Source organism: Rhipicephalus sanguineus, chromosome 7, assembly GCF_013339695.2.
Source record: "Rhipicephalus sanguineus isolate Rsan-2018 chromosome 7, BIME_Rsan_1.4, whole genome shotgun sequence".
NCBI lineage: Eukaryota > Metazoa > Arthropoda > Arachnida > Ixodida > Ixodidae > Rhipicephalus > Rhipicephalus sanguineus.
In genome coordinates this window covers 129,031,038-129,052,811 of record NC_051182.1, presented here as the reverse complement: position 1 = coordinate 129,052,811, position 21,774 = coordinate 129,031,038, and the positions used below count along the sequence as shown (strand labels likewise).

Sequence of the window (21,774 nt, the reverse complement as noted above, 5' to 3'; positions counted from 1 at the left end):
CTTCTTCTGAACAGTTCTTTTTAATGCAAAGTCAGCAAGCTGTCTTGCTGTTTCGCATTAGAGTAGGCAGTCAACTTGCAAAAAACCCACTAATGCGATAAATGGGGCGAGCTTCTTCACGATGGCGTAGCAGTGTGCTTATGGTAGGGTAACACACTAAAAAGAACACGCAGGACACAGTCCTGTGTCCTGCGCTACGTCCTGTTAAACTGTGTCCTGTGTGAATTCTTTTTAGCGTGTGCTATCACAAGTGCATCGACAAGCCATTACAAAAAGCGTCTAATATGTGTTACATGAAATTGATTGGTCGGTGAGAAGCCGGGGTACTGATGGGTTTGCTTGCTCTTCTTGCATGGTTTCGTTTTAGAACGAACATTCTTTCTACAAACTTGCGGCGAGTCATTTCTGAAGAAGGCTTGCTCGTAGTAACAAGAAGGACGTCATGCACAAGTTAATCTGTACTCCCGTTTCATACATCAGGTGCAACACTATGGAAGCTCGTAAGACTCTTTGCAGCAGATGCCTTTGCACCAAGAAATATTTCAATGATTTTACCACCCCTAATGTGATTTTTTTTATCGTTTTTAGGCTGAGTGTTAAATGAAGATGCTCCGTTCCTTAAAAACAAACAAACCGCAGTATTTATACGGTTGTCAATACGTTGTTCTGGATCGCTTAGGGTCCCATTTTTTTGTATCGTGGCGTCCTCAGTTAGTTTCCGGTAGCGCGCAGCCGGAGCCAATCGCGGAGGCCACGTTTGCAGCGACGAAATCCAAGCACAAGATGCATGGACTTGCACATTTAGCTGACCAAACTTCTTGCATAGTTTGCACAGCGTTGAACCTGATGTATGAAACGGAGTATAGACGGTCATAGAATCTACATCTATTGTTGCCAAGATTTGCAGAATTTGAAGCTTTGCAGTGCACCTTACATTGTTTTTACTACTATACTTTCACTTCCTTTAGTTGTGTCAGTAAGTACTCTTTAGTAAGCTGCACAACAATGCTGTTCTTGTAGTTTATCTTAATGCTAGCACCTCGGCCTAAACAGGTACATCTGAGAACCTGTACTAATTATGTTGCAGATTTAAGCGGCCTGACGAATGTGCCACGGTTCTTGTTCTCCTGGAACAAAGGATATTTGTTGTGTAATGGCTAGCATTGTAACCATGTGAATGAGAAAGTATGCGAGGTGCTCTCATTGTGTTTGAGAGCTTTAAAAAATAAAGTCACTGCCGAGCTTTGTGCTTCCTTCCCTCCACCTGTCAACCGAAGTCAATGACATCGCGTGCAGTCTTTCTCTCGCCCACAGTGTTGTTTGGAACCACTGGGTCGTGTTAACAATGCTGATGTTACGTATCGAAGGGTTAAGAAACTGGGGCGCAGCGCGACATCTTGGGAAAGCATTGCTCCTGCACGAGTGCTTTGTCTGGAGGACTAGAGAGATAGATAGATATATGTTTATTTTGTGAGCAATACAGATCATGAGGGGTGAGAGAAAAGGCTGCTTTTAGGCAGCGTGACAAGGCTCTTACCCCCTGTAACTCGGACTTGGCTCAGCATTTGGCCACAAACATACTATCAATATAATACATCAGTACAATATGTGCAAATAATATATACACAATTGAAATAACAAAGGGGCCCACCATGATCATCCGGAAAAGAAGTACAAAACAGAAAAGAAAACAATACAACGAATGTATGGTACGATCTTGCAGGCATCCTTCTACGGTGAACAAAATTATGAAAGTTTTCAGTTTATTTCACAGCAAAAAACAAAGGTAACAGAAAGAGGATGGAAAATAGAATACAGTATAGAATTAACGTTGCTTAAGCTGGTTGAATGTGAAGTACTCTATATGTATATCGTGTTCATAAAAATTATTTAATATTCTAGGAATGAGATGAGGCAACACAACCTATCTTCACCATGGTTAGTTGTAGTTACAGCAGGGTTGTTCGCTGTCAAGTGGAACACTCTGACTCGCGGCTCTTAATTTTTCTCGCGCTTCTCTAAGTGCGAACTTTGGCTGAAACAGTGTACACAAGTTTTACATGATTGGTGGGCGAATAAAACTTGTTGATGTCATCAGAAAGTGTCCTACGTGGCTCCCTTCTGCATTGTGGGTTGAGCCTCTGGTTGCCGTCCTCAACTTTGGGATCCTCTTCTGTACATTCCTTGAAAACCGCCGACTGTTAGGTGAAGCCGTAATGATCTCAAACTGATGCATAAGTGTCTCAATGCATTTAATTGGTTGCACTTTTTTTTAATTCAGAGGCTTTAGAAGTTGCGGGCCCTGAGTTTAAACTGAATTTGTCGACAGAAAAGGTAATCTGTCGACACTCCTTTGATATCTCTCAGCTGCTTGTAGAATCAATCAACCAACATCACCTAAGGCTTCACTAGGTTGGGGTCACTGCAAAGATAGTGGTCTTCACTCTTTTAGGTGCGACCTATGAACAACTAACTGTCTGCAGGTGTGTACAATTTACACATTATTGAACATTATTCAAGGCGCTCAATATTTTAGTGTAACAAAAATAATCTCGTGATACATACAATGTATCACGAGATTATTTTTCACGAGATTATCATTTATGTGTTTTATCATCAGCAGGGGCGTAGCCAGAAATTTTTTTCGGGGGGGGTTCAACCATACTTTATGTATGTTCGTGCGTGAGTTTGTATGTGTGTGTGTATATATAAGCAGGCTAAACTGAAAAATTTCGGGGGGGGTTTGAACCCCCCCAACCCCCCCCTTGGCTACGCCCCTGATCATCAGTAATCCTAATTAGATTGAAATTAAATATTTATCCCGAAGTCGCTCAAGTTGTTTTTTGTTTAAATAATATCAGACATTGTGTTTGAAATATCATGCCATTTAGTTTTCGATTATATTCGTTTCGAGCAAAGGAAAATAATACTTTTGATGTGGTTCCGGAAAGTGGCTCTTTGAACGACTCGTCTAACACGCTAGTGCCTTCCTCAGAGTGATCATGTACAACAGTATGCTGCAGAATGATGTTAAACGAAGACACATTTATTACACAGGAGGTTCAGTTGATTCAAAACTCCATGTATCTTGCTCTTTCTTAGCCCCTACTTGACACAGCTAGCAAAAACAAGTTCTATACGCAACCGTGTGTTCAAAGTGCCTCAAAGGCTGAAGGCTGGTTAACTCCAATTCAGTATCTTTTGGATGTGTTTTTCTCTCCCATTACCACATTACTATAGTAAGCTGCTTGTAGAAATCCTTTCTTTGGTGTATTAACGATGCTGTGGCTGGTAACGGGCGACGTAGGCTAATGGGTTACGAAGGGGCCAAAGTGCCATCTTTCAGGATTGTTTGAGTAATGAAGACACTCAGGTGCTTCTAAGTGCACGCTAATACACGTTCAAATTGTATTTAGCTTAAGTCGTACACAGGCGACATGGGCAGACACCCACCCATGCCCACTTGCCAATGCGTTCCCAGGGCATATGTACTTGCCTGTACGCTCATGTATACCAGCACTAGTGGCACTTGCTCCGCATTGTTTGCTTCTCCTGTCCACTTATGCCAACACCCACTTGTGTTCGTAATAACATTTCATTCTCACTCTGACACCCGATCACCTGCAGTCACCCACGTACACCCACCAGTTGTAACCCTTTGTTAGTGCTCACGTTTGCTTAAAGGGGTACTGACACCAATTTTCAAAGCTGAGTTTACTCCACCATACAATCTGCTGTATAGAAAGGATGCTCCTATCAAGCGTGAAGTTCAGGAAATGCTGATAGGATATTTTATTTTGACACTAAAGTCAATTGTTGCATGGTGCGCCTACTGGACATCGACAGTAGTGTGTACGTCAGGCTGTGGTAACAATTTTGCTGACCTTACGCGCCAGTGTGGCTAGTTGTGATGTTGTCGCATACCAAAACATGCAAAATGGCCTCTTGTGCATCGCCAGTGGAGCCACGGAGTGGAGCGGCCACGGAAACGTCATGATATCTTGCGTGAGCACGTAATGAAAAACCCCTGCCATGTTGTGATGTCAGGGTACAGTAGGAAGCGAACTTCGTTTTTAGAAACATGTAATTAATATTTTAAGGTGCACTCACGGTTACCAGTGCATTTTTTAGGTGTGTGCTAATCTATTATGTTTGAGCATTTGCCATTTCATGTTGTTTAATGGTTGCAGCTGTTATATTTTGTGGCCAGATATAGTAGAACAGGTATTGGCAGGTAGTAACTGAACAGGTATTACCACATTAACAATACCAACTTTAACGGCTGTTTAAGTTTGTGGATTTGTAAAGAGGGTCGGATATTTTGTAAATATTTTCTGCTGGCCTGGAGTGTTGTTACAGTCAAATGGGAGTGGTTATTTAGGAAGCATTAAGAAACACTGGAAGCTTCACGATGTAGATAGCGGCTTATTTTATTATTATTTTTTTTAATTGTAAGTCTAAATGTATTTCATTGGCATAGCTTGCAATAACTGCATTGCTGTTTGCGACAGTAGGACACTTTCTTTACACTGAAATGTTCTTTCAAGATTGAAGGTTTAGATGTTGACATGTGGAAAACCAAAATGTGTTCCTTTGAAAGGTCTCGCAATATCTGTATTCTCACTTATAGGATAGTCTACAATTCACTAGATTTTGCGTTTTAATCAATAATGAACACATTTTGATCAATAATGAAATGATTTCTGAATTTTCCGGTGCACACATGGGCATTCTGTTGCACTTCCAGTTCCTTCGACACCTGGCTCTTAAAGTGATTACAGCAGCTGGGCTTTGTTTACTGTGTGGTACATCGAAGAAATCCTCGAACTTGTTTCCATTGGTGTGCAGCACTGCATATTGTATATTTTGAACAGCGTGCCTGTTCTTTGTTCCCGTTTGCTGATTTTGTCAAAATCCACATCTTTAATGATTATTGGCAGCATTCACTCTTCGTGGCGTTGTTACTGTATTCGCGTTGTTACTGTATTCCTTTCAAGAGCAGAACCACAATATTTACTTAAAACACCTCACCTCTTTTTACGTTCCACGTGCATAGAGGGTGTTGTGTCAGACCACGGGGGCACTTTCGTATGGTGGAATACCAGAATACGAGGGACAGTTTGTGCTGGCGGTGGACTATCTTGTGATATTTCGATCGGCTATACTTTGCAAAGAACTTTCTGTTGTGAAGCGCTCACACGTTGCTGAGGACATATACCACTGCTATTCAGGATCAGAGTCTGCTTTATTTCGAACACACAAGTTGGCGAGTGCGGAGGCAGAAAAGCTGTCACAGACAGCTCGACATGTGACCTGGTGGCCTTCAGAGAGAAAAGGGCAGTGGATTTCACATGATGATAACAGTGGTGAATAAACACAGACATAATGAAAAACAACAAAAAAATGAACTTGCTTGGCAAGACAAAATGCAACAGTCAATTGCCTGTATAAGAGTTTGGGAACATGAATTGTCGTACAGCGCTGCAATACATGCCTTGCACGTCACAGACAGGTTCTCTGCGCTTGTTCACAAGCATGACGGCCACCGTGACTTTTTTATCTCATTAGAGTGTCATTTCAGTGGAGGACACCCAGTCGTTCCCCCCCCCCCCCCCCGCATTCTTTTGTGCTCTCCCCACTTTCTTTTGTTCGCCAGCTGCGTCAAGGGGGAACACAAGAGGATTGGAGGGGCCACCGGAACTAATCTGATATCACCGTTTCTTGCTACGCGCGTTCGAGCAAGAGTTCACCCTGCGTCTCAACCACTTTGTTCTCAAAGATGGCGGCCACAGTGACGTCAGTGCAAGCCATGTATATTTTTTTTCTGCTAACTCGCAGCTTGCTTCCAGAGCACCACCGTGACACACTGCCCTGCATTTCACCAAGCCTAAATGGTTAGTGCCCACCGCACTGAAGGCTTACTCAGTGTTAGCTTTTAAAAAAAAAAAAAAGCAGCACTGCAAAGCTCACTCCACATATCCCTACATGCTCTATCCCCCTCTATAATTTCCCTAGCCTCTGCTCTTTGGTCATTTTCTCATGTTCGCCGTTCAGGTGTCAGCTGCTCGGGCTAGACGATTACAGCGGCCATCATTACTTCCTTTTCCTTTATCGCAAATACCCCAGTAAACAACCACTTGCTGCTACCCTTCTAGGTTTCCCCTTTTTCTCCATGGATGCTGACTGCGACGTAATGGCGCATCTGGGTGTGTCTGCTCTGCCGACCTGTCTGTCCCCTCCGAGCCGTTCCATCCCAACACTTTTCTAACCGAGGCACTACTTCTGCTGCACTGCTGTCGCGCCGAATGTTCCACCACTGCAGCTTTCTCTATCCACTCCCCCCCTCCTCCCATCCTTCCCCTGACAACACCACCCGCCCCTCCCCTCTTCCCTTTTCGTTCCCCTCTAGACCTGAGGCGATCTTTCCAGAGGAGAGCCATTCATCCCACCTCGCAGCGAAGGGAGTGTCGGTTTCTCTCCGGTCTGTCTCGCTTCGTTTTCGTTTCGGCGCGAAAACCGCGGCTTCTTTTCTGTACCATTCCGTTAATTCCCGCGTCCGCCGCCAGGGGGACCCACTCGCCCTCCTCGCACCCTCCGTATCGTTCGTGTGTGCGCGCCGGCCGGTGGTGTGTTTCCCGCTCGACTCCGCCGCTGCCGTGCTGCGCATTGTCGGTGGTTCCTCGTACGTTTGTACTACGCAAGCGCGAGTCGTCGTTTCGCGTCTCTTTTGTCCCTCCCTCTCTCCCCCTCATTCCCTTCTCCTCCCTCTCTTCATCTCTCTCTCTCTCTCTCGTCCCTCTGTCACTGTCCTTTTGTCTCACACGCAGCGCAGTGTTTAGTGCCGTCGTTCGGGGCCCCGGGTTTCGCCGTTCGTGTGCGCCTGGCGCGCGATAATCTCCTTAGCTTGTCTCTTTTTGTATATATATTTTTTTGTTGCTCAGACTGCGCACAGCGGTCGGCTCAAACCCTCCCTTGCGTTCCCGCTCTTTTTTTTTTTTTTCCTAGGTTCCGCGCTCTTTGCCTTGCCTGCCTGCCCGGAGGCGGAGGATGTATCCGAGTGTCGGTTCCTCGCGAAGGAAGGAATAAAAATCGCGAACTAAAGAAAGTACGACAGTGAAGGGCCATGTCGGACGACGGAAAACTTGTCGAGACTTTTTTTTTTTTTTTTTTTTTTTTTTGCGCGACAACAACGGACCACCGTCGTGAAAGCGAACCACGTTACGTGTTCAAGCAAGCTTGCTCGCTTCGGAGTTCGGTGCTGCGCCGCTAATTAAGTGAAATGTCCTTCGTAAGCAAGCGCGTTGAACCGAAAATTTTAGGGGAGGAAAAAATTGTCCAGGCAAGCATTTCTGGGAACAGCGATATGTAACTTGGTTCGTTCTGTCATACTGATAATTAGCAAAACTGGATGGTATGAGTGTTGAATAGAAACAGCGAAAGGAAAAAATTAGTCGTTTTGAAGTTTTCCCTATAAAAGGGAAAAAACAGCGCAAAATTCTGACAGGAGACACGAGATGAAGGCACGACAACAGCGCTGTCTTGTGTGTCCTGTCAGAATTTTGCGCTGTTTTTTCCCACTTATAATCATGAACCAACTAGCCCAAGCCTGAACCCTATGAAGTCTTCCGTTCTTTTCTTTTCTTCTTCTCCTTGAAATTTACTCTCTTTTTTTAAATTTTACTCGTCATGCGCGCAAGAAAACTGGCGGGGTCGAAGGACGGGGCCTTCAAAACAGTCTTACAGGTCACGAATTAAAACGCATAATCGAGGACACGGCGCCGCTGCATAACTCGTAAAAACGTCTCTTCCTCCCCGCAATCTCTCTCTCTTTCTCTCAAGCTTTCCTTATGAACAGACGGCTGCTCACGCACAAAGCATCAATCGGTGAATGCTGCGTAAGGTCTTATATAGGCTTCCGAAGGAGCGCACCGCGTTGGTCCAATTTTTCCTTATCCAAAGCGGCTAGCTCGTTCACCTCATCGAGGTGTTGTGCCGCCTGTAGAGCGTTGTGAGGGTCACGTGAGTGTGCGCGGCGAGAGGCTATTGGTATTCACGCGTTGTGACGTCATTGGAAAAAAGGAAAAAAACCAAAGAAAGTCGTCATCACGAAACACGAAAGTAAACTGTAGGGAATCAAGAACCGGGTCATGTTATTACTACGTGCTTCACTTTGTGTTGGATCACTTCTTCTTGTGCAGGTCTTGCCCATTGTGTTCATGTTTCCTGTGTTCTTTGCGTTTTTTTTTTTATGCTGCAACATATCACTCGCGATTTGTGAATGGCGGCAGGTGGTTTCCTGGCCTGTCGCGTTAAATCGCATACTACGAGCACTAGTTGTCATTGGCTAATGTTCGCAGCGTCAGCCAATCCTTGTCAGCAAGGGTTGGCTAATGTCAATGTTTGCTAACTATCGGCCACCATCCGTGTAGTGTTGAAGTGAGCTGGAATAGAGAGGGTCTCTTCTGCAGTGGCTTACCGGACCGGGTAAGCCACTGCAGTATTGGTGGGTTCGAACCTCTCCTCCCGAATTTTTTACATTTTGTAGATGTCTTTACGTATACGCGCACATCATTCAAACACACCCACGAACATGCATAAAGGGTGGCTAACACCCCCCCCCCCCCCCCGCCCCCTTGGAACTGATACATAAAGGTGCGTCCACCTCCTCCGGCGCTGCCATCGAGGCACCCTAGTGGCTGAACAATCGCAGCGCCACGGTTCTGTCTAGTAAATATTGCAGGAAACTCTACGGGTAAGGCAAAGGCTTGGAAGGGAAACGGCAGGCCGTGGAAGCTAGCTGGCGTTTTCCCCTTCGGCGTTGCGTCGCCTCGCTAGCGCCGGCGGGCTCGCGCGGTGCATTGTGCGAGCGGCAGCAGCGCTAGCGCGGTAATCCCTTCGGAGGCCTCGCCGTTCATCTATATACTCCGCGCCTCTCCTTCCTCGTCGGCTGGGCGCGATCTCTCCGAACTGCCTGTCGCTACTCCTCCCCGATCTCGCGAAATGCGTGCAGCGCATGCAAAGCGCTTAGGCCCATACGTGCCGCAGCCGATCGCGGTTGTTTTCGTTTTGTGTATGCAAGAGGAAGCAAATGAAAGTGCTGCAGTCGCTAGTCTCGCCCCATGTGTATACTACAATAATCATTCCATTGTTATGGAAGATTACAGACAGCAGAGCTTCGTGCGACCAAGAGCGGGACAGCGGAGAGGCAACTGAAGCGTTGCTCCGCCAAGCACGTGGATGAAGCTCCAATTCTCGGCCATGGATGAGGGGAACAGTTAGGAGGGAGCATTGCCCAGCGCGATAGAAAGAAAAGTGGTACGTCACGCACGCCAAGTAGTGTGTACTAAGCTTCGCGGTGCAAGGGCTCCCGACTTTTTTTTAAATTTCTGGTTGGTCGACGCGGCGGACTGCAGCTTCTGCCGCATCGCGCGGAAGTGATGCAGTGTAGGGTTCGGTAAAGGTGCGCGCACGCGCGCTCCTTGGGGCGTCGTGGGCCATTGTCGGCGACGGTGCGGCCCTGTTTGTTTCTTTACGCGTACGAACTGTCGATGACAATGCTTTCACGCGGGGAGACGGAGCGCGCGCTATGTTCGTGATGTTCAATGGATTGCTTCGCAGCTTCGTCATTGTTTGTGGTAGTGTCGTCGTAGCGGACTACAGGCGCGATGTGAAAGTTTGTTGTTACCTGTAGCTAAGGCGTGCGCACATCGTATGGTACATGCCTCTGGTACACGAGTGTTATGCGACGTACACGGGTGTCCTGCGCACACCCTAGGCGTCCGCGGGACACCCGTGTACCGCGATTTAGGTGCACTTCAAAGAATTCCAGGTGGTAGAAACTAATCCGAAGTGACCTATATTAACCGTATCGTAGTTTTAGCGCGTAACGTAACCGACAATTACTATTAACCATGGTTAACACGATCCGTGGCTCCTCAGGCGCGGTAAAAAGCTCTCGGAAAAAAAGGGGGAAAGTTCGGCAGCTTGTTATATTCGTTGTAGCACTTGAAGGCGAAAGCCTGTTTCCCACGTGGTAATGCATTGAGTTATACAATCGGGAGCCAAGCTTCTTGCAAGACATACCGAGCCGCAGTGTTAAAGGCATGCATTTGATTATCTTGACGATCTCAGTCTCATTGCCCCCCCCCCCCCCCCCAACCGAAAGCTTTCTGCACCTTAAGACGGTCCGATTTTCCATGCGATCCGACCGCCGACGCCGCGGTGGGGGAGAGGGAATGGTGGCTGTACGATGCTATGAAAGGTCACCATTCCGGTTGCCCTCCGCCGTGTCGGACGTCGAATCGCATGAAAAATCGTACCGTCTGTCTCGCCCTTTATTCGGCGTTGCACTTCCTCCTCCGGGTTATCGGCCCACCCTGACGAAGCGACGACGTGAACTGATGACATCATACTATGTGTGATGACGTCGGGATGTCGCAGTGTTTGAAGATTTGTGACGTCTTTAATGGCGTAGGTCACGGAGGTTTTTGTACCACTTCATTTTCGCATGTCTTTTCCTCAAGGGGCCTCGCAGCGAGACACCTTAAGATTTTCTTTAAAAAAGAAAACGTGCTTCGTGACGCCGGCTCAACGCCCTTTTAGTTTTTAGAAAGGGCATAGGATGCTCGCGTAAAATATTCATCTACCAATCCTGTATGTATCCTTCCCCTCGTTTCCCTAGAAAGGCGCCATCCTTCATTAATCCTTTCGCGCCTTCCTACTAACAAACGGCCGGGTAAAACAGCTCGCGGGTATGGGGAGGGCGTCTGATGCATGCAGCACGCGGGTCTGGTCGGTCGCATTCGCCTGGACCCGACACGTTCGCGTGCTTCTTCTCTCCACCCCCCCCACCCCCCAACCCCTTTGGCTTAGACTAATGACGCAGTGCGTATGCCACGCGACTGCCTCTGAACGAATGACAGAGAAGGAGGGGGAGGAGGATCGCATGGGGAAGTGGAGGGGGCGACGCTCGCAGATCGAACGCCCTGCGTGCCGTAGAGACACCACCGCCCGCCCCTCCCCCGTGGAATAATACGAGGTTTGCGTCGTATATAGTACTCTCGAAGAAAAAAAAAACAGTACGTGTTACTCTTCTCGGTGTGTGTATAGCTGACTTTGCCACGTATATATAACTCTCTTTAAGGAGACACCTTAACTCTCTTTTGGGTCCCCACGACTCCCCGACGAGAGTATGATTATATCCAAAGAGAGTTCTCGTGTCTCTTTTAAGAGAGTCATACACGTTTATACTCTCTTTAAATAGACATATACTCTATTCAAAGATCGTCATCTTTGAAGAGACACGTGAACTGTCTTCTTGCACTCTAAGACAAATTTATTTAGTATTTCTGCCACACAACAATAATCGTCATCTGGCTTGCTCGCGTTTCCTTTCTTGAAAACCCGGCTCTCGTCACTTTCCTGTCGAGAATGCTATGTCACGCTGATAACGCGCGCGCCGTTCGTGACCGGCAAGTGCCGGGACCACGGTGATGACGCGAGGGAAGTACGCGAGGTGGATGACGATTATTGTTGTGTGGCAGAAATACTCCCCAAATACTCGATTTTTTTCTTAGAATGTACTGTGTTGTGGTAAATAGGTGTGATCCCCATAGGCGTGCGCAGGATTCCCCATCAGAGGGGGGGGGGGGCAAAGGTTCATCGCAGCGCCCCCCCCCCCAGCCTACTAACGCAATGTATAGGGAAGATTTTGCGCCCCCCCCTCTTAGGTGATTAGGGGGGGGGGCAGCCGCCCCTCCTGCCCCCCTGTGCGCACGCCTATGGTGATCCCCCCCCCCCCAGAAATGTACACCCGAGGCAGTGACATCAGAGTGCGTCAGCCTTTGTGCTCCCACGCCAGTGCGGTCCAGAAAGAGGGTGCTCTCCCTTCTCAGTTTAAAAGACACATATGCACTGACCGCTAAGAGGGCGGAACCCGCTTCGTTTGAGGGGCGCGCGGCGATTGAAGGGGTCCATATACGGATCGAAGCATGTAAACGGTATACCATAGGTTCATCATCAGCCTGTTATATATGTCTAGCTCACGTCGAAGGCCTTTTCAGGATTAATGCCTCTCCAGTGTGTGTGTGTGTGTGTGTGTGTGTGTGTGTGTGTGTGTGTGTGTGTGTGTGTGTGTGTGTGTGTGTGTGTGTGTGTGTGTGTGTGTGTGTGTGTGTGTGTGTGTGTGTGTGTGTGTGTGTGTGTGTGGTGTGTGTGTGTGTGTGTGTGTGTGTGTGTGTGTGTGGTGTGTGTGTGTGGTGTGTGTGTGTGTGTGTGGTGTGTGGGTGTGTGTGTGTGTGTGTGTGTGTGTGTGTGTGTGTGTGTGTGTGTGTGTGTGTGTGTGTGTGTGTGTGTGTGTGTGTGTGTGTGTGGTGTGTGTGTGTGTGTGTGTGTGTGTGTGGTGTGTGTGTGTGTGGTGTGTGTGTGTGTGTGTTGTGTGTGTGTGTGGTGTGTGTGTGTGGTGTGTGTGTGTGTGGTGTGTGTGTGTGTGTGTGTGTGTGTGTGTGTGTGTGTGTGTGTGTGTGTGTGTGTGTGTGTGTGTCCACGGAGATGAAAGAGGGACGCTTGGACCAACGCGGCCTGCGTAGGGGCGATATCTGTCGAGGAATTAGCTCTGGCAGAAAGGAAAAAAAGGATACTTGAATGAAATGAAGGAAATTAAGTTAAATCTACCAATAAACGTTCGTGACAGGTGACAGGAAGTGGACAAGCAGCGGACCGTGCGGACGGACCATTTCCTTCCCCCCACCCTCCTCTCTCCCTCTCGATGTTCCCTTTCCCGTTTCTGCATGTGGGCGGTGCTGATATAGCGTGTAGTGTTTTTCACATTCTGCGGTCTTCGCGGTCCTCCTCTCTTTTTTCGCGTGATTGAATTTATTATACAGCCCCGTCATGTTTCTTTTTAATTTTATCGGGTTAGCGAGGGTTCAAACCCACTCTCTCCCTCCCCTCCCCAGTGTGGGACATGTGGTATTGGTGATGTAGTACGACAGAAGGAGCATCGTTTGAGTTTTTCTTTTTTTTTTGTTTTTTTTAGACGCGACCAATCGAACCGTCAGGCAAAGCTAACGGAAGCATAGCTGACACTGTTTTAGTTTTTTGAACTATGTGTAATGATTATGTAATGATTGACCCACAACCTTGCCTGCGAGTGGCGCTGGCTAACGCTGCCAGGGATTAAGCGCGCCTAAGTACCCGACAAAGTGGACGAGGGAGCGCCTTCCGTCGTCCTATCTCGATTGCTAGGAGAGCATCGGACACGTTATTCGAAGGTTGTGGGTTCGGGTTCCACCGACGGAAAGGGTGCTTTCTCGTTCTCTTCTTAATTCCTTTCAGTTTATCATGTCGTAATCGTTTAACACTACAGCTAAAAACAACAGATAACGTCCCCCACGCTTTCCTTAGCTTGATTGTTGATGATAGCGATTTAAGAGAAGGAAATGACGCTTGCTTCTGCAGCTACTGCCCGCATGGTGGCGTCTGTTGGGCGTCCCCTTCTCTCCCTCTCTCTCCTTCTCTTTCCTTCTTTCCTTATTCCTCTTTGTCTTACTCCTGTCGCATACTTCCTATTCCCGCGGGCCGGTGTTAACAAAAGAGCCCGTGCGCTCCGCGCGAGCTACAGTCAAAAAATAAAATAAAAAAGAAACGGGCCCCATCGATCCGCGTCATCGGAGAACAGGGCGCGCCTAGTCGTCGGCTCTCTCAAAGAACACCGACACGTACCACCCCTCTCCCCCCCCCCCCCCCGCTCTGTGCTTTCTTCCGCCGTTCTGCATGTGCTATGTAGTGTGTGCGTGCGTTATACGAGTGCGTTGTTATACGAGAAATGGATGGATGGTGTGTGTCGCAAAGCAACGCGCGCGCCCTTGTCGCGTGCGCCTCGTTCCGGCACCGCCCCTCACCCTTTTCCCCCTCTCCACTTTCCGCCTATTCTCTTTCCCTATCTTTCGTTGTGTTCATCTCTCCTCAGTTTGTCGTTATTAAAGGGACACCCCCTTGTTTGTTCTTCGCCCTCTCCCCTAGCGGGCTACGTAGAGGCAGCGCGCAGGAGGGAATAGTGTGTTTTGGCAGTGACGGTAACGCTCGGCACGCAGATTTTTTTTTTTTTTTTTCAACGAAAGGTGCTATGAGATCACAATCAGCCGATTTTGGTGGTTTAGTCCGCCGTCGCGCCGGGGTCCGTGACAGCTATCCCGGGAAAAAAAAAACAAGTCCAAGAGCGAGCGGGACTTGAACCCGGGCCCTCTGCTTGGCGGTCGAGTGTTCTACCATATATAGCCACGCCGGTGCTTGGAACTAGTCCGCAAAAAGACCATGTACCGTCGTCATGTCGGGCAAGGAATCGCGTTAAAGATCTAATATAACGCGGTAGAATAGTAAATTAACAACCATGCGTCACACAATGCGAATTGCGTAATCGAGCGGATGGTTTGAAGGTTCCCACCCGTTATAAAAATTGTTCAGCCATAATTGTTCGTCGCCATCGGCCACAGCATCAACGAAGTGCATATATGACGCCTCGCGGACGTGTAGCGGGTACCTTGCTTCTCCGCAGTATGATGATTCATGGCGTAGTGGGTACCTTTCGACTGTACTTGTATTTGTTGCCCCGAGACAGTTTACAACGTGCTGTAGAAAGTCCGCTCCTCCAGCTTTCGCTGTGACTGTGCTGCGCCTGCGTGTTCCGCGCAGGCCTGGCGTTTCTTTTCTCTTTTAAAGACGATAGTCTTTCTTGGGGTACTTAAACGCAGAAATTTTGGTCTCTCAGAGTCTCTGTCACCCGATTCAGCCAGCCGGCCAAAGTTGAACCACTTTCTGAACGCCGAGCCACCTTGGAACTGGTACGGCCGTTCATACTTGTGAACACTGTCGATCAAAAAGCAAGTATTACGCATATCTGTGGCGCAACATCAATACGTAAGTATTAGGTGGTGTGTTCCTTTACTAGAAAATACATAGATAAGTAATTCTAAAGACCCTGATGTTTCTTAGGCTGCGCTGAAAATGCTAGTGTTTCTTTGGCTGCGCTGAAAATGCGGCGCTATGAGCCAGATGCGGCGGTTCAAAGTATACAGACGAGGACGACTGATGTAGTACGGCCGGCACAAGACTATCGTCTTTCGGCGACATTTGCAGCGAAGCACGCAGATACGCGGCCAATTTTTTCCTTTTTTTCTTTTTTTTAAGCTTTTCAGCCGCGCGAGTTGCTTATTGCGTACGGTAACTTCATGAGGTGACCGTAGTGTCTAATAGAGGTCTCGCATATACGTACCGACGACGACGGTCCAGTTATTTCGTATACCACTGGCGTAGCTATAGGAAGTGCTGTTCAAAGCCCCGTCCGAAATTTTTTTCCAGTTTTGCACGTGTTTATATACACACACACACATATATAAACACGCACCAACATACATAAACGGTAGTCGAACCCTCCCCCCCCCCCCTTTCGAAAAGAAAAAAAAAAGATTCTAGCTATACGCCGCGTTCCGCACTTATACCGTACGGTGTTACCGTCACTGCTCAAACACCCTAATATCGATTGGTGTGTTCGTGTGTGTGTAGCAGCTCTCGTTCGTTTCGAACTGGAAAAATTGAGTGCACTTCTGCAACGGCTCAACGACATTGAACAAACACGGGCTGTCAGAAATCGAGTGTCCTAGCGATATTCAGAACACACAGATTATAACCGTAAGAGATACCTGTACCCCCTGCGGCTGGAGAAGCAAAAAGGCGCACGAGGTGGTCGTGTTCGTTTTAAAGTATCCCGCTATAAAATATTTAAGGTGCTCTGAGACTTGCGAGCGACGATATTTTTTGACAGCAGAGCTTCGAACGTTACATGGCTAAGAGTTTGGAAAATATGGCGTTTCGTGAGTGCGTAGGAAGTATAATGAACAAGCAATTACGCTATACCTCGAAGGGTCTCCGCGCTTGCGCTAGTTGCTTTGGCCGCAGCACGAATCGCTACCCATTAAGTCCCATAACGCATCTCTTAAACGTGGTGATAGTGGAATGAAGAGCCACAAGAGAAGACACTTTTGATAAGACTCCAGCTCGCTCGTGATAAACACCAGGTCCGCACATTTCAGTTTTGCTGGTTATAACGACCTGTACGGACTGCTTGGGCGGTGACATACGTATATATATATATATTTTTCTTATTGTTTTAAGGTCTAGGACCTTTAACACTCGTGCAAAGAAGTCGAAAATAGCATGCGGGCACTTTTATAATACATGGATGGTCGTGCCGCGGGCAATTTGTCCGGTGGGCCATAGCATCGCTATAACCGGGAAGGCGTATCAACGGGGAACGTGTTATCGGTACTTCATTGAGTCATATAGCAGGGTGGGGCGTCTGTGTGATGGTCGCCCGCGTAGTTCAGGAGTCGCACTATGGGTACCTTCGAAAGCTGTTCGTCCCGGTAGCGCGCCCGGGAATCACGAAATAACCGTTATAACGCAGTAGTCGGCTTCTCGGCTGACCGTGGACAATGTGTCAGCTTCCTCAGTGGACGATGCATTTAGATCCTTGCAAAAAAAAAGTATGTAGTACAACGTTTTCTTTTGTTCACTACAGCTAGTGCCCTTGGTTACATGAATTATATCTACAGAAGATTGAAAAAACTAGTAAACGAGTCAATCTTTTATCTGTAGTGCTTCCGCTGTCCTTGTGTTTACCTGACGTGTGGTAGTGATGTTAGAGAAGGCTCATAGTGTGCTCTTTCAATCTGCATTTCTTCGAAAATATGACTTCGTCGTGACGAGGTGTTTGATGAATTAATTAATTACGCGTCTCCTCTCCCCCCCCCCCCCTTTTCCCAGAAAAAAAAAAAGAAAGATGTAACAGGTTACAAAGCGATCAGCAAACTCAGGGGAATGCTTAGATTGATTTTTTTTAATGGGCACACGATTGCATTTTATACGAATTGCACGACACCTAATTGTTTGAGCCCATATTCGTGACGGCTCCAGCAATAGGGTCCAATTCTGAAAACTCACCTAGGAATACGCAGCACGCATTTTTTTTTTTTTTTTGGTTTCATGTATGACACATGTAGTAAGCCCTTGCTAGGTGTCCAAAACTCTTTTAGCAGTTTCTTTTGCGAAAGCATGTACAGACTGGTCCACTGTTAAAGGGAACACTTGCGTTTCGGGTATGTCCGGATTTCGCTCTCCTACAAAAGCATAGTAGCTTAGATTTGCATAACACTACTGGTGGTTGACAGACTAGTAACGTCCACGAGCAATCTTTCCGCATCCACTAGTCGTTAAAGGGGTACTGACACAAAACTTTTCAGTCGTCGTTTTTTTGCGTCAAGCGAAAGAACAAGCCCTCAAGAGCCCAGGAAAGGTAGTGCTAAGCGCGAGTGCACACTGAAAAATCAATTACAGTATGTTTTCAAAAGCTAGTTTCGGTTCCTACTGTACCCTGACGTCACAACACGGTATGAGCTTCTCGTCACGTGCTCGCACAATATATAGTGACGTTTCCACGGCCGCTCCGCACTGTGGCTCCGCTGGTGACGCACATGCGGCCATTTTGAATGTTTTGGTGACGCACGAGCGGCCATCTTGGAAGTTTCGGTACCTGACGTCATCACAACTAGCCAGACTGCTGTGTGAAGTCACCAGAATTAGTACTGTAGCCTGACGTCAAGCTAGTGTCGATGTCGGTCGGTTCGCCATGGAAAAATTGACTTTAATATCAAAATAAAATATCTTATCAGCATTTGCTGAGCTTCCTACTTGCCCAGAGCCGTCTCTGCATACAGGAGATTTGGATGGCAGAGTAAACTCGCCTTCGAAAAAAGGTGTCAGTACCCCTTTAAATGAAACTTGCTCATTCGAGTGTTCCCTTTAACAGTGGACCGCACTGTACATTGGAATCACCAATATAACGCGCCACGGTGGTCTGGTGGTTATGGTGCTCGATTGCTGACTGGAAGGTGGCGGTATGGAATCCCGGTCGCATTTTCAGACCCGTGTGCTCAGATTTAGGTGCACGTTAAACGACCCCAGGTGGTCGAAATTTCCGGAGCCCTCCACTACGACGGCGTCCCTCATTGTCGTGTCGTGGTTTTGGTACGTTAAAACGCAACAATTCAAATTAAAAAAAAAATATGGAATCACCTATATTTCGTTTACTCTGGCACCCTAAAAAATACCGCTGCTTTTGAACCCAAGGTGAGAATTTATTTTATTGCAGACGATATGTTCGTTGTTCGTTGTTCCCGTGTCACTGTAAATTTCTGTATCCCCTCTAACGCAATGCATTTTGGGGCCTGTAAAGCTACATTTTAAATGCACAAAGTGCCAGAAGGTATACGTTTAATGATTACTTCCTCTGTTGCATGAGTTCTAAGCATTATTATCTCCCTCAGTGCTTCACGAGAACCCGCGAGAGAGAGACGGGGCAAGTATTCAAGAAATTTACGACCGTACGTGGCATTCGCGCGCGCCCATACATAAAATAACCTTGTCCGCTGGCTTTCTGCCCAACGACGCTTGTGTGACCATCTGATAAGCGACCTTGTTTCTGAACGGCCGGTTTTCGTGTGGCCGTCATATATGTACGCGCGCTACCAACCTAAATGTTCGTGTCTTGCCTTCACATTAGCCTTTGCTTTCTTTTGTTACGTAATATCTTACGCTGCTCTGCTGTGGTCACGCGTTTCCTTTTCTTTTAACTAGTACTCTTTAGGGAACGTAAAATGTCTCCTCCATACGTCTTAGTTTCTTCATACGCACCGTCAGTGCCTCGTTGAAACGACCTTCGAGGCTTCTTCGATGTCGTAATGCATGCTAATGAGTTATTAACGTTTGGTTGAACGTCCTACGCCGCTCGTAGTACGCGGCAGCGCTTTGGTTTTCAGATTCGGGTGGCTGCATTTATCGCTGCATTTGCTTGAAAATTTCGAAAGTGCGACGCTCGCAGATGGTGCCAGCGTTGAAAACGAAAAATCCAGAGCATCGTCATAACTTCCGAAGGAAAGACAAGGGATAGGCGCGGCTGCTGCATCAGCGACGATCGAAAGAAAGCGAGGGGCGCCTGCCTGTCAATCATCCCTCCATGCGCGCTTGTTATGTGTGTACATATGTGCGAGAGAAAACGAAGGAACGCAATGGCGCGGACTTTTCCTCTTCGTAAAAGCATTCGTCGCCGTGAGCTGCGCGCTCTGTTTTGGAGGAGGAGACAGCTGCATGCAGGCAGCGTCGTGTCTGTCTGTCTCTGTCGCTCGCCGAAAGGGAGAGGCCTAGCGATGTGTAGGGTAGGCGTGCGCGCACAACGTACACACAGCAAACGACCGCCCGAGAACGCAAGCCTCCCGCTGCGCGCTTTCTGGGAGGAGGTGGAGGCAGCTGCGCTGTGGAGCTCTCTGCGCCGCGCCGGCTATTTATCTATCTATCGGGGCCGAGCTCGGAGCGAAGCCCGAGTGAAGTATGGAGGGATGAAAGAGTCGAGGAGGGTTTGAAGCGAAGAGGGGGGGGGGGAAGAAGCGGCGGCGCGATGCGATGGATGGGGGAAGGAAAAAGCGCGGGAAAGTAAAAACGACGGGGGTCTCGGTCCGGCGCCTCCCGCTCCTTCCCCCGCCGTCCGTCCGTCCGCCTGGCTTTCCGGTTGCAAGGCATTTGCGTGTCCTGTCGGCTAGCTCGCTCGGACGCGTGGCTTCTCTCGCTCTTGCCATGGGTTTCGCTCCTGCGGCGGCGGACACAGAAGCGGCGACGCCAGCATTCGGGGTGCCCCACGAAACAGCGGCGGCAGCGCTGCTTCTAGCGAGGCGAGCCGAGTTGTAGTGTGTGTGCGCGGCAAGCGGCACGACTTTGGATTTCTCGGCCATGTTGGCGTGGTACGGTAAGTGTGCCGCTACGACGCTGCTCTTTATTTCTTTACGATTTCTCGTTCGCCTTAGCCGAGGCGAGCAGCAGCAACAGCAGCTGGCTGTCGTCTGCTCGCTCCACCATCCGCCATGTAAACAAACACGGGAATGTCGAGCGGCCGCCGCTGGTGTGTGTGTGTGTGTGTGTGCGTGTTTGTGCGGCGCTCGCCTACTGATACCTGCGAGGTTTCAGTTTGCCGTGTTGGCGAAAACATCCGTTTGCTTTACGATTCGCAAGCTGGTTTCGATACGCCGAAGACTACTCTTCGAGTTGTCTGAGGTTTCGCGGTGCATTTCGTCGTCTGCTAGCGACCGTGGTGTGTGCAGCGCAGCGCGTAGTAAGTGGTACCGCCTTTTCTCTTTTTCTCGCGTTATCGCGGAAAAAACGAGGTCCTCGCCGTCTGCTCGGTTTAGGCTTAGCTACCTAGTCCGCGAGGGGCTGGGCTGGCTAGCCTGCGGCCTTCGTTGCTTCGGATGGCACTCATTCTTTCTTTTTCGGCCTGTAACGAAGCCTCTCGCATTGCTGGCGTTTGTGTGCGTGTGTGTGCGCGCGCACTGCAGTGTGCGATCCGGAGAAGAGGCGCTTCCCGCTGTGATGTGCGTTCGTCTGTTCGTGAGGACTGTGACCGGAAGGGAATGGTGGGGCGGGGGAGGGGTGGGGGGTATGTGTTCTCGTACTACGTACGGGCCCTACGGCTCAGATCGATTGGAAACTGGAGGAGAAAGAGGTCGCGTGAGCTGTTTGGGCGGGCGGTGGGTGGCACTGGCGCGAGAGGAGTGGTGGGGGAGAGAGAGAATGCTTGCTGCCCGCGTTTCGTCGGGCCGTGCTGTCAGCCCAGGAGGGAAACCCAGTTTCCTTGGAAACGGCGGCTTGCCGGCAGCTAGTGAGCCCGAGGCTTTTACCCCGGTGCGTCAGGCTTCTGCAGTCTGTCGACGTCTTCGCGGGCACACACACACACACTGGTGTGTGCGTGTGTATGCGCGTGGAGATTTAATTAGTACCCTCCCCCCAACCCCCTCATCTCGCGACTCCTTTCCCGGGGCCGCATCCCTGCGGGCCCCCGTCGTAGTACTCTTGAGAAAAGGACGCGCCTGTTTGAGAGATAAGGATGCCTGAGCCGCCGCACGGACTCGCATCGCAGCTCGAAGCACCCCCCCCCCCCTCTCCCCCCACACCTACAAATCCTACCCCCTTTATCATCACTAGGTCTTCCTCGAGAATTCTTTATGAGAAGCGAGGGTACCGGTAGTTTTCTGCAGGCGGGCGTCTCCCCAATGACTACGTCGATGGAGGGTTTGTGAAGGTGTCGGCGGCCTGCGCGGAGCAGTAGTGAGCAAGGGGGAATTCTCGTAATAGAGCGATGATGACCAATTGTTCCGGGATGTATGAGGCGAGTACGTGCGACGTGTAATCGATTTTGAGAATTGGAAAGGGTGAGGGGGGGGGGGGGACACAGTTCTGTCCTATCGCATTGCTCTCCTGTACTCTCTCCCCCACCCCTTCTTGTTTTCACTCTCTCTCTGGCTTGAGTTGATCCGAATTTGATGGCTCGTTGGGTTTGAAAGAGGACCGACGTATGGCTTTTTTTTTTTTACACCAGGGTGGAGGCAATAAATGCAGGTGACCCGCAGTGCCTTTGAATGGTTTTGCGCCCCCCCCCCCCCCTCACTTCACACACACCCACAGAGAGACCTGACCCCACCATAACATTGCTACCGATTTTGAGTAGTACGCTACATTGCACAGATTCCACGCTATGCAGCATAGCGCTGTTCATCACACCCGAAAAGAGACCTGAAATGATCAGCAGCATGCAATAAGTGAAACCTGCCCCTTTCTCTGAAGTACGAAACCCGACTCTTGATTCCTAATTGCTTGAAAAAAGGTGTAGTAAGG

The 21,774-nt window shown here is 48.8% G+C and overlaps 1 protein-coding gene across 3 annotated transcripts in view; it reads left to right on the top strand.

Annotated features, from left to right (window-relative positions):
• Positions 1-21,774, top strand: part of LOC119399908 (trithorax group protein osa) — a 61,468-nt gene that overhangs the window by 3,006 nt on the left and 36,688 nt on the right. The window contains exon 1 of one of the 3 annotated variants that reach the window (XM_037666797.2): positions 19,559-19,852. The exons of the other annotated variants lie outside the window; for them this stretch is intronic. Coding sequence (XP_037522725.1) covers positions 19,837-19,852 — 16 coding nt within the window. The 5' untranslated portion in view covers positions 19,559-19,836. Of the gene's footprint in view, positions 1-19,558; positions 19,853-21,774 lie in introns of those variants that run through there. 3 annotated transcript variants of the gene reach the window in all.